This window comes from Solea solea, chromosome 2 (genome assembly GCF_958295425.1).
Source record: "Solea solea chromosome 2, fSolSol10.1, whole genome shotgun sequence".
NCBI lineage: Eukaryota > Metazoa > Chordata > Actinopteri > Pleuronectiformes > Soleidae > Solea > Solea solea.
Genome location: NC_081135.1, coordinates 28,034,497 through 28,047,851, shown reverse-complemented (window position 1 = coordinate 28,047,851; position 13,355 = coordinate 28,034,497). Strand labels below are relative to the sequence as shown.

General features: G+C 41.9%; 1 protein-coding gene across 1 annotated transcript; it reads left to right on the top strand.

Moving 5' to 3' along the window:
- Positions 1-237: 237 nt before the first annotated feature.
- On the top strand, positions 238-13,010 carry heg1 (heart development protein with EGF-like domains 1). Its single transcript, XM_058623056.1, has 14 exons — positions 238-1,235; positions 5,407-6,625; positions 7,963-8,447; positions 8,998-9,111; positions 9,211-9,333; positions 9,435-9,538; positions 9,639-9,694; positions 9,873-10,033; positions 10,533-10,667; positions 10,796-10,838; positions 10,936-10,973; positions 11,073-11,160; positions 11,357-11,534; positions 11,643-13,010. Exons 1-14 carry the CDS (start codon positions 965-967, stop codon positions 11,784-11,786), a joined length of 3,159 nt encoding a protein of 1,052 aa, XP_058479039.1. The 5' UTR covers positions 238-964; the 3' UTR covers positions 11,787-13,010.
- Positions 13,011-13,355: the final 345 nt, after the last annotated feature.

Below are 13,355 nucleotides of genomic sequence, written 5' to 3'. Positions count from 1 at the left end.
ATGATTACCAATTTGAAAAAAAGTTTTATTTATCCTATATTTACTATATTTAATCATTTTAGTAACCATACACTCATGCAGGTATTAAAGCGGAACTACGCAGAATGTGTACCCTAATTTAAGAGCATCTGCATCTTTGTGATGCTTAAATGGCTTGTTGCGGGGAGATGGGGGGGCTGTCTCCACTCTCCCTACTGTCTGTTAGTGGAAAACCAAGATCAGGGTCAGGGTTCAGGGTTCCACAGCTTGTGTTCAGTGGCTCTGCTGAAAACAAATGCACATGTGGTCAGGAGAGGGGAGTGCCAGCTGTGAGTCTTTACAACACTGAGGATAAAGTAGTAGACAATGGATGGATGGATGTTTACGGTGGTGTCGTAAAACAATATGTACTCCAACACTGTGGGGGGGTTTCCGTAGAGAAAAAGGTGACCAGACTTGCACTACTGTTCTCAAATGCAATTTTGGTGCATTATTACACAGTACTAGTTGAATTATGTTGACTTAATCACCACCTGGGATCTATGTGTGCACCTCCATGAGGACATGTTGATTCTGTGAGGACAATTTTGAGGGATATATTTGGTTTTAAGGCTAAGGGTAGATTTACGTTAGGAATTACGCTTTGTTTTGCTTTGCTGTCCAAGTGAATGGAAGTCAGTGCAGTGTCCTAAGAAGAATAGCCGCGCAAACTTGTGTGTGCGTGCATGTGTGCGCGCGCGCGCATGCGTGTGGGAGGAGCCCGGGCTCCTCTGCTCTGATAACAGGCTGCAGCCTCGTCTCTTATCTTCCGTTACCCGCCGTCCGAGTAGCGGCTCCAAACCGGACCTGCTTCAGGATTTATCCGATTCTTACGAAACTTCAGTGGGAGCTGAAACGTCCCTCCCATGGTGTCCCCGGGAGACTTCCACGGTGTTCACTCGAGTTTTCAGAAACTATCGGCAGCCGCTTTCCGGTCTTGAAAGCCATGGAAACGTGGTCTTTGAATCACGTCCTGGGTTTCTCTCTGTCGGTCTGCCTCCTCCTGCTTGCTCTGCCGCGACCCCTCGGGGCACAGACCCCCAGCAACAGCAGCTCGGATCCCGCGGGATTTTATCATTCAGCCGCCACATACGAACACAGCAGCGCGGACAACAGTGCGACCACCAGTTTATTGTCCAGCGAGAGTTTATCTCCATCACAGAGGAACCTCCTGCTCACACACGCTGGTGAAACACGCACTGCTATTAGAAACTTCGGTAAGACCACACTGTCACTGAGGCCTGCACTGGCAAGTGCAACCCTGCTTCACTCTGCTTTCTCACATTTAACCGAAACGACCACAAGAACAGTTTTCACTTGTTAAAAGGTTTTTTTTATATATACCAAATTGAGCCATTATGATGAAAACAGTGAATCATGTGTATAACAGGTGGAGCAACAGCAACAAATCACTGCTTCAGTAAAAGTTCACGTCTTCAATGAAGACAAGTGCTTTGCACTATTTAACTAGTTTCCCCCCCCTCTAAGACAACTCGAATCGCGTTATAGAACACCGTGTGGTTTAGAGTAATAAGCAAAAGCCCACAAATAACTAAATTAAATTTAGTTTAGTTACAAAATTTAAAAAAATGAGGACATGAAATATTGAAAGAATAACTGAACACGAATAGAATTTAGAGCAAACCAAGACAAAAGGTTAAAAACAAAACAAAAAAGAAGTTGAGATCCTGATGAAGTTAAAGCATCAGTGAACAGGTTATGATTGAGGCAGCTAGTTAAAGGAAAAGTTCAGGTTTTCTTTTTAAAATAGGATGAGTTATCAATGTGTTATCAGTGTGTTACATGGTAGTAAACATGGTTTGCATTGTCTGGAGAAGGAGATGGGAGAACCAGAAACAAATACATAAGCTTTGTTTTGATGTGACCAGGGACAGCAGCGAAAATGTGTTATAACCCTTTTATAGTTATAGTAGAATGTCCAACTGAAAATTTTTTTATAACAACAATATTTTTTCAACAATTACTACGGTATATTGCAGTATAAACAGTATATAATCTGTGTTTTTATGCAGCAGATCAGATAAACTTCTCAGTTTAGTTTACAGTGTTGAGTAAATCAAATTATATTCAGAACTAGTGAATATTTTGCATTTGAGCTTGGAAATGTCTTAAAAAATAAATCACATTGAATTTAAATCATTATGATATGTATTATTATTATTATTATTATTATTAGTTTCTCTCTATTAACTTATTCTAAAGTAGATCATTTCCCACTACTTCAAACTGACAGAGGCTGAAGGAATATTCCATCCATATTCCCGTTTATATGTTTCACACTTCTACTGGGACTCACATCTACGCTTGTCCACTGTTGTGAAAACTCAAACTCCATGATGCTAATCAGATTAAAACATATACGACTATGGAACTAAGATCAGAATACTCCACGTGTTTTTACCTCATTATTTTTTTTATTATATTTAATTGCCAACTAATGGGAAACACCACTTTTTCAACTTGTACCCAGTTTGACAAACACAAATGAAACCCTCGTGGAACTGCCACTCTCACTCTCTAAACCTCACTTGACATATTTGCTGGTTTCTTGTCTAAGCTGAAGTGCTGCTGTTGCCATAGGAAGTCTTGAGTTCATGCGGATGTCAATTCCATTTCAAACACAGCCGTGGTGAGTGATCTTACTACTGGTCCAGTTATTATAAATAGTGTTTACCATAAACAAGAGAAGCAGGCATACTTTTTAAATCTAGCACTCAAGATGAAAGAAGCATCATTTGAACCAAAAGTAAACTGCAAAGGTTAGAAGCCATATTCACCGACATTACTTGTGGTTTCAGGAGAACGTGTCTTTAAACTCTACACGACCACACTATTGTAGTATATAGTTTTATAGTGGTTAAAGAAGACAAACCTTTTTAGTGGTCATAGTTAACCACGAGTCATAGTGGTCTCGTTGTTAATGATTTGGTTCTTTAAATAGGTAAAAAATCGGTTTCAGGTCTGTTGTCTTGTGTAAAAATGCTTTAGAAACCATACGTATGTGTTAATTATCTAATTTAAATGTAATGAAACAGTTTAAAAGAAAAGTCTGGAGGATCTGAAGTCCACCATGATGTCACTAAAGATTCTGCTGAAGGAAGGATCGTGGAAATGAATCACTTGATGATTCACCTTTCCTGACTCCAGGATCACACGCAGGTTCACATACCGAATTTCGAGCTTAGCTCATACATAACATGTCAGATGTGAAATATTTCTGTTCATAATGAAGTTTTAAACGACCATTAACTGTTTTTTTTCCCACATTATCCGAAAAGTAAAAATCAGTCATTAATCATATGACATTTATCATGTCAATTATCAATATCTGCCGATTTGAAAAAAACTACCTGACCAGTCTCAAACGCCTCTGCAGCAGCAGGTATTATCAACTGCGACTTCATGCTATCGATGCTTATTATCGTATATAATAATCTTACAACACATAAGCCACAGTGTAACAGACGCTAAGTGTAACAGATGTGGAAAAAGAACCAACAGTGACTACTGTGTTAATACCAGAGCTGAGTGATAAACAGCAGAGAATCTGGGAGTGTCCTTCACTTGTTGCCAACACCTCGTTCCAGTCTGAGTTCTGCTGCTCGGACTGTATCCAGAGTATCCAGAGAGAGAAAATGAAATAATGAGAGAGACACATGCAGAGGAAGTGAGAGTGAAAACTAAGAGTCTGGTGGCCCAGTTCCCCCTCTAGACCCCGTAGGATTTGTTGCTATTGAAGTCTGTCATCTACTGGCAGTCATGATGCTCAGACATCCACACAGAGAGACTGCAGTACTACTGGAAGCCGGCCAGATAAGACTCTCTCAGGCTAGAGCCGGGCCATGTGGCCAAAACGCAGTCAATATCGATAATTATCAGTGTTGTGATTTTGTGTGGTCGTCTGCTGTGCAAATCTGGTCATTCTCCTCTGACCTCTATCATCTACAAGGCATTTTTGCCCAGAGAACTGCTGCACACTGGATATTTTCCTCTTTTTCGGACCCTTCTCTATAATCCCTAGAGATGATCGTGCATCAAAATCCCAGTAGACCAGCACTTTCTGATATACTCAGACCAGTTCATCTAGCGCCAACAAACGTGCTACGTTCAAAGTCACTAAAACAACATTTCCTCCTCATTGTGATGCTCAGTTTGAACTTCCAGCAGGTCAACTTGACCTCGTGAATGCATGCAGTTGCTACCATGTAATTTGCTGATTACATATTTGCAAGTGGCTGGAGAGCGTAGATATAGTGTATATTTTTTACGGAAATTGTACAGAGATACTTTTTTGTTTATGATTTATCACTCACTCGGACCGACCGAGAAAAAGCTTTAGGTCAGAGACAGACCTCAAAACACACTTGTGCGTTCTTTATCCTCATGTCCACTTAATGATCCCATTATATCACCAGATGTTCTCAATATCGAGTCTTAAAATCTGCTTCTTGATTTACTTCTAAAACACATTCCAGCGGTTTGGTTGAGACCAAAATGTTGTTAATATGTGACTTAAGTTAGTCACATGAACATGAAGGTAATGTTATCCCATATAATATGATAAGTAGTGATTTTAGTTTCTTTCTCTCTGCCTGAAGTGAACAAATAATAATAATTTGATGCAGCTTTAAAGTAATGAGTTAAGAACACATTCTCAGGGCATTCAAGGTTAAATATATATAAAACTCTAAAGCAACAATCTCAACTCCAAAACATCCTTCCTTTCTTCACATTTCACCTCTGGGTTGTTGTAAGTATGACTTAATAAAAACAGACAATGAACACACGCCCAGATCCATGGTGACAGCTTTCTGCTGGTGCCTTGTGCTCACTCAGCTTTAGGAAGGAAACGGCTGAGTCCCTGCGGAGACTGTCACCACCATATTTAGGACTTAAAGCCTTTGTTAGAGCAAACCAGCTCGGCTGCCAGTTGTTCTCCACCCAAAATGATTGCCCCTGTTGCAGCAGCTCCAGCCCTTGACAGCGTCTATCTCTCCCTCTGTCTCTGCAGGCTGCATGGTGAGCACCCTCTGGTGGCCACAGCGTATGCGACTGGAACAGTTAACAGTTGTAATTTGAAGCACATTAAATATGCATTGTTAGACAAACGACATGTCAAATGTGGTTGATGATCTGTACAAGCATTGACCTGCTGACCTTAATGCAGAGGAAGGCAAGACAAAAACAAGTTTATGGTTTCATTTTAGTGAACCAGTGAATTTTTTGTTTTTTTAAATCCTTTTTTACTTGTAAGTAATCGGTTAACTGAACTAGGCCTAACTAAGCCTTTGAAATACTGTAGTATAAACAGACTGTAGAGTTTGTCACAAATCTTTAATTTACAACTTTTGTTGTCTTTTCCCACAGACGGTGAGCGGACACAGACCTTCACAGAAACGAGCAGCAGCTCACTGGCGACCAGCAGTCTGTCTCCTGAGCCACTGACCTCCACCCTTGTCGTTGCCACCACTGAGGCCAGCAGCAGCAGCAGCAGCAGTGGGAGCAGCAGCAGCATCAGTAGTAGTAGTATCAGTAGTAGCAGCAGCAGCAGCAGCATCAGTAGTAGTAGCAGCAGCAGCAGCAGCATCAGTAGTAGTAGCAGCAGCAGCAGCAGCAGCAGCAGCATCAGTAGTAGTAGCATCAGTAGCAGCAGCGGCAGCAGCATCAGTAGTAGTAGCAGCAGCAGCAGCAGCATCAGTAGTAGTAGCAGCAGTAGCAGCAGCAGTAGCATCAGTAGCAGCAGCAGCCAGGACTTTGTTAATACAGACCAGACACCAGACGTCTCCCGCGTTGTGTCCTGGAAGTCCAGAGGACAGACAGAAGACACCAGCCAACCCCAGGACAACTCAGGCAGCACTCTGTGGCAGAGGGACACCACAGCCTTGGCGTCACAGACGGTCATTCACACCGACAGCATCTACACTTCCACTGCCATTAGTCGCGCAGGGGAGAGGACTCTGCTGTCTGTGACCTCGTCCTCTGGCAACAGCACCTCGTCCGCATTTACTGATGACTCCAAATCTCATCAGCCTCCCTCTACCGGGGTTATTCCCGCCAGGTCTACGGAGACTGAGGACTACACCCACCCGTCCCCTAGAAGTGACAGCAGGGACACAACAGACCAACACTTGACCCAGTCTTTTAAGGGGATGTTTTCCGAGACTGGAACCCCAAGTTTAACTGAGCCCCCTAACGCCACACGGCATCAGCAAACCTCAGCATCGGAAGAGTCATCCGAGTCAACGCCACCTCTCACAGTGAGCGAGCTCAGCACCGACCAATCTGACATGTCAGTTTCATCCCCACCTCCTGTTACCTCACCTTCACGAGCTCCCACCGACACCTCAGGGACTGACCTGGAGTCAGACTCTTACGTCATGACCTCCACTGAGTCCTCCACTGCAGACCACAGCCCCAGCACTCAGAACCAGGAGGGCACAGAGGGGCACAGCATGGACTTGGGTCTGACCACAGCACCCCCTACAGTCAGTATCAATACTTCTGAAATGGACGGCTCTCTGACTGGCCCTTCAACAGTGGTTACTGAGACCTTCCGTTCCACCACTCCTGTCCCTGTAACAGAGAGGTATGTTGCATTATTTGTCATACAACTGTAATAAAGACATTTTTCCAGTTTCCTTGTCAGTCAGGAAAGAACAGTATATAGAATAACCACCAGGGGGCAGATAGTTGCAAAAATAAATCCTTTCGAATGGAAGTGTGGGAAAATGAGCCTTCTCACTTAATTTATAATGTCAGTATTATCTTCCTGAGGAGTGAATGATCTCAATCTGTAGTTTGAGCTCTATCTGAATAGAACATGATGTTCCTATGTGTAGGAAAATAGACACTAAAGCACAGCGCACATGACACGCCTCCAGTGTGATTGACTATTACTTTCCAATAGAAGCCTATTAGAAGGTGATGCCTCTGATCGTCTGGTTGCGAAACTTCATCATAGCACCAGCTAAATTACAATTCTGAGGCTCCAAAATGGGAGTTGTGATACTTTTAGGTGATGTGATGACTGGTTGCTTGGTTCCAACTTCCTTGAATGCTGATGTAGATTAAACAGCACTAGGACTTTTAATGGATTAATGGATTAATGGTTTTGAAAGGTCCAGTGTGTCTGCAGAGTGCGACAAATGGAGGACTCCTCCATTCACTCTTCTTCCAATTCCAAAGAGTGTCAGGAAACTACGTTGACCTTCACATAAAAGAAAGATCGTAGTAAGCTTATGCTAAAAAAAAAAGTGAAACATTGGCTTGTGTGTCTGTTCAGGCTGCCTAGAAACATGGCGGCACAAGATGGTAGCATTTGTAAAGCAAAGCCCTTTCCCACAGTGATAATAGTAACTCTATTTTCACAGAAAATATTAATGAAAGCCAAACAAGATGACAAGAAACAAACAAACACAATTAACAAGGAATAAAAAGTACAACAACAACAATAATACTAAAAGATCAAAATGAGTAAAGCAGCATAAAAGTTTTATGATGCATTCCAGTTGTAGTCGGAACTTGAAATTCCATGTCCGAAAGTCTGAGCAAAAAAGAAACACTGCTACTTTTACTGTTATTTGTTTCACTGTAAATCAGTCATAAACATCATGTAGAGCGAGTGTTCTTATTGACTGGTATTGCTAACACTGATTAGCACAGGATAAGTTTGCATCCATGTTTTTTCCCACTTCTTAAATGAAACAAGGTCAACTTGGAAGTGATCGGTTCCGACCTCCGATGTAAATAGAACACACCGTTATTCTAAGGCTAGGAATTTACAATAAACAATACAAGTGATTATATATAGTAGTATATTATGAGCGTAGTCAGTTTAAACCATCCTAAATGTCTCACACTGGACCTGGAATTTTACTTGTCAGGAGCAGGTGAGAGTCTAAGCTTTTATTCTGTCTTTCACAGACCACAAGTAACAGAAGTGGATACTTTCAAAGCCACTGCCTCCTCCTCCTCCTCCTCCTCCTCCTCCACCACCACCACCACCACCACTCCTCTGTCTGCAACCTCATCCTCTAGTTTCAGCAGCACCGCTAGCGGCTCAGCTCCAGAATTACACACCGAGGCCACTACGTCCTCCACGACAGCCTCCACCCCGGCCCTGCAGACTTCTGCAGTACACCCAACTCAGCCTGTGTCACCAATTCCAACAGTGGGGCCCTCAACTGGAAAAGCTGACTCCACTTACCCTACCACCCTGCAGGTAGAAACAGGCACAGTGGGTGCCACCACCTCTCATAGCCAGCAGATCATCACCACCTCCACCCGCAGCACCCCAACCAGGAGTACAGAGGCTCAGAGGCGTACCACTGGGAAACAGACAACCACAGAACTGTTGGCGACAACGTCACCCACTGTCACCCCACCCACGAAGACACCGCCACCTGCAAGTGAGTTCATACCCTTCTTTTACTGCAGGAAGTAAGAGCTGTGCCGAAAGTTGCCGTTAATGCTTCACAATTTTTCCACAGCAGATGTTGTTGTTTTACGTGAAGTATGAGGTGAACACAGCTTCTCAAAATTGTTGTCTTGCTGAATGTAAATATACAAAATGTGCAGTGTGCAGTTATGAGGAAAAAAGGTCTGGGTAACTCTCAAATAATTCCGCCAGATTATGTCTTTTAAATGATTTCTTGCATAATGATGAAATTCGAGGTTAGCACTGTGGGAGTTTTCACAGCTTCCATTTATTGACATCATTTCATGATTGAACTACAAAGAGTTGAGGTTTTGTAAAGATTTTCTTGTGATCTCTGTGTGGGAAAATCCTCTAATGTGCTCTAAATTTACCAATGACTTTGGAGCGGATTATTTTATTCTTTCCAGGTTCTGTGAATCAAATTCACCTGATAAACACAATGAAGGTTGCAGAGAAATGTTTGCAGAGGATAAGTTTCACGAATGTCATGTCAAAATGCCACTGTTTTGTTTCAACTGCAGGAAACTTGTGTGTGTCAAACCCCTGTATGAACGGAGGGATGTGTGTGAGCTATAAAAGGCACCAGTACACATGTCACTGTCAGCAGGCATGGACAGGACCAACCTGCAACCAAGGTGAGCTTCTCTTCTCTTCTCTTGTCTTCTCTTGTCTTCTCTTCTCTCTATTTAAACCTTTTTTATATATGGTAATACCTTTGTGTCCTGGGTTTTCAGATGTGAATGAATGTCAGAGGAATCCCTGCCCACTCGGGTCCAGGTGTGTGAACACACGAGGCTCCTTCAGCTGTGAATGTCCACTCGGCTTTGACCTCGAGGATGGACGCCTCTGCACCAGAGGTATGTGCATATATACTGTATCTATACATACTGATTATTGTTTTTCTTGTTGGGTTGCTTTCTCAAAGGCCGTTTATTGTTTCCCCCCGTTCACGCCATAGCAAAGACATTTCTGGGAACGTTCAGTGTGAACAGACAACCACAGGACCCCGTTATCTTCAAGAGTGTCACCATGCATGAGATCCAGAGAGAGATTATTCAGCTGGTGAGAGGGGCCTCCTCTGCTCATCTGTCAGAAAGCATTTCTAACATGTATTTTTAAACATGTGTTACTGACACACACTGTCGTACTGTCTCCACTGCAGCTCAACGCTTCATTGTCTGTCCTTCGAGGTTACAGCCGCTCAACCCTGAATAAGAAGTGAGTTCCTGCAATCACTGTCACCTTTCTGATTCTCGATGCAGCTTCCAAATCACACAAAGTGCTATTTGGTTTCTGAAGCATCCAAAATGTACAAGTATTCGGAATCCGTTTCTGATAAATGGCACCGCACTGTGTCGACATCTGCATTGACCTCTAAACTCCTTCCCCCCCGCAGAGAGGAGGACGGCGTCCGAATCTCAGCCGTCAGCATGTTTTCCATCTCCACTGACGTGACGAGCACCGAGGTCTTCAACAGCATCCAGATGTCGCTCAGCAACTGCAGTTCCTCGACGACCCACTGTCGCGTGGTCCTGCACCACCAGCTCACTTATCACGGTAAATGGAACAGCTGCAGACAACATGGTCATGCACTGTTTTCAACTAACGTAAAAGTGGTTAAGGTCCACTATGAAAGTAAATTTAAATGAATTCTTTTCTTTTTACTCTCAATCTTGAATTTAACTAGTGCACCAGTCCTTGTTTTTAACTTTGATCCTGTTGCCTTGCTTCAAATTATATTTGTTTGAAACCATACTTTAGAGATTTAAGTTGTGCTTCCGCTCTTTAAAGTTTAATTTGTATGTGTGTTCCATTGTGCTGTTTTATTTCTGTAAAGCACATGGAATGACCTCAGTGTATAGCAAATGCATTTGTCTTTGCCTAAATGATATATGTGTAGCCACTAGAGGGCAGTCAGTTGTAGTTTTATGTAGGGGTGGTTTTGGTAGATACCTGATATTGAAACACAGAGAAACAGACAAGTTAATACCTGGTGTTTCTTGGACGTCCTGTGTCATTGCACTCTCGACTGACTTGTGTTTGCACTGTGTTCCAGTGGAGAGTCTGTGTGTGGCTCAGAAGGCTCAGTGCGATGCCGAGCGTTCCACCTGCACAGACAGCGGCGGAACAGCCTACTGCCAGTGTTTTCAGGGATACTACAAGCACAATCCCGATGACTTGTCCTGCCTAGGTCAGCTCTTTCTCTCTGTTTCTGCTGGTTAATCTGAACCATCCAGTTACTTAGTAAAATGTGGAAATGACTAAAAGTTTGTTTGTTTATTTGTCTATTTGTTTAATTAACAAAATGTTTTGTTTCAGAATGTGGAGATGGCTCCAAGCTGGTTAATGGCACCTGTGTCCCGTAAGTTCAGCTTGATTATTTATTATTATTTATTCTTACCACTCATTACATCAATGTGGTAATATTGTGAGATTTAAGATTCTGTCTCTGCTTTCAGATGCATGTTTGGATTTGGAGGATTCAACTGTGGAAATTGTAAGTGTGTAAAAAAAACCCAGAAAAACTAAATTGACCAGTATTGATGGTGTTCAATGGAAGATTGTTGAGTCATTGGGTTAAATATTTTTGTTGCAGTTTACAAGCTGATTGCAGTTGTAGTGTCACCTGCAGGGGGCGCTCTGCTCCTCATCCTTATTATCGCTCTCATTGTCACCTGCTGCAAGTAAGTAACTTCTGAGTATTTAACACCTTTCTTGTGAAAAATACACAAATATATGATATGTTAAATTACATTACAATTATATTAAAAAAAAAACAGCATTGTCTCATTTTGGATGGCTTGATGACAGTTTTAATAACTGTTTTTGTGAATTGTGGCAAATGTTTCATATTTCTTTTTCCATAATTTGATCTCTCAGAAAAGACAAGAATGACATCAACAAGATCATCTTCAAGAGTGGAGACCTGCAGATGTCACCGTATGCAGACTTCCCCAAAAATAACCGCATATCCACGGAGTGGGGCAGAGAGACCATAGAGATGCAAGAGAACGGCAGCACCAAGAACCTGCTGCAGATGACCGACATTTACTACTCTGTGAGGAGACAAATTGCACACATTTTATTACAGTGGATTTTGGACAAAGCTGATGCATCACTTTACTAGATTTGGAAACTGACATTCCTTTTGTGCTTCTTCCCTCAGCCTGCGCTGCGTAACTCAGACCTGGAGAGAAACGGCCTGTATCCGTTCCCGGGTCTGCCGGGCTCTCGCCACTCATGCATCTACCCTGCCCAGTGGAACCCCTCCTTCGTCAGTGACGATTCACGAAGACGAGACTACTTTTAACTGCTCCACCTTGAAAATACACTCTCACTCACACTCACACTCACACTCACACATTTTTCATCTCCCATACTAACAGGTATGACAGTTCATGATGGTTTTCCCAATGCTCCTTTGGCCTCATATGAATCTTAATATTTTGAAAACCATTTTGACTGTGACCATTCAGGGTTGTGCATTACTTGTGAAAATGAATGTGTGTTCCTGTGTGTGCATAGTATGGAAGTACACATTTCTGTGTACTTATGTGACTGTGTGAACATTTTTTTGCATGTTTTACCTCACTTACATCAACTTGCCTGTACTTGACACTGCTGCTGTTTTCTTGCCCAGTAAATAGTGAACTAGTGGCTGTTTCTTTGTAATTATCCCATTGACCAAATTCATTGATACATTCTTGATTCTCATTTTGTTATTCACATCAAAAAAGCTATTTGTAAACACAACACATGGCTTCTCACTTCTGCCCAAAATGGTATTTCAGTGTTATGTGTTAACTCCAGTGTTGTGCCACTAATGTGTAAATCTGGGCATGGGTGTTTTGCTGAAATCTTAAAAAAACTCTGTTGTTTAGGAAACTGCAGTAAATTGGAACTGCAGGTAAATACTGTGCTCATGTGGTATGTGATAAAAAAAGACCTTTTTGATTTGATACGAAACAGCAGCATTGTAAACTACATGTAATCTGTACCAAAATGATCAGAACATGCAAAAGAAATGTATCATGTTTGATGCTGAAAATATGAATATGTGCATCCCACTGCTGTGATTAGAAAACAGGTTTCCTCATATTGATGAAACGTGGCAAGAACAAACCACTACTTTTACATTCACGCAAGCATAAAGTGTATTCTGGTGCCAACATTTATTTATTCCCTGTATGTCTAAATCCTTGACAGGAAGCATAGTTAACTAATCATTCATACACACTGACAGACTTAGGAGGAAGAAACCTGTGGCTTTAAATGTGTGTGTGTGTGTGTGCAACTGTGTATATGGCATAAGTGATGGTGTGTGTGAGGAATCCTATGTAGAATGGTCATAACTGTCAATGAGTGTATGTGTATGAATGTAAAGATGTAACATAATTAGATATTTCTGACACGGAGTATAGTTTTTATGTGAGCTATGTTTGTCCTTTGTGTTAATAAGGTTGGTTGATTCTGGCGTTTTAGTCAGATGTGCTTATTTAAATAATAATAATAAAACCAAAAATATTGCAAAGCATTTTGTAGCATTGGACTTATTTGAAGCCTCCACCTAAATGAAAAAAAATCTCTCTTAACTACCAGTTGTACCAGTGTGCCATTTGGCCAGGTCTCCCTCAAATCTCAAGGGACTGCCTGGTAACATAAAGGTAAAATAAAACAGTGTTCAGCTATATGCGAAAAATGATACATAAATATGTTTTGTAGTGTTGTAAGTGTTTTGATCTGTTAGCCCATGTTCCAATCATTTAATAATTTGGTCACAACCTTTTCCATAATCCGCGAAATGTTCATTTCACATTCAGGGCCACCATACCAACATGTAGTTAAGTGTCAAACGAACTAGCATTTTCTTTGCTGTAAT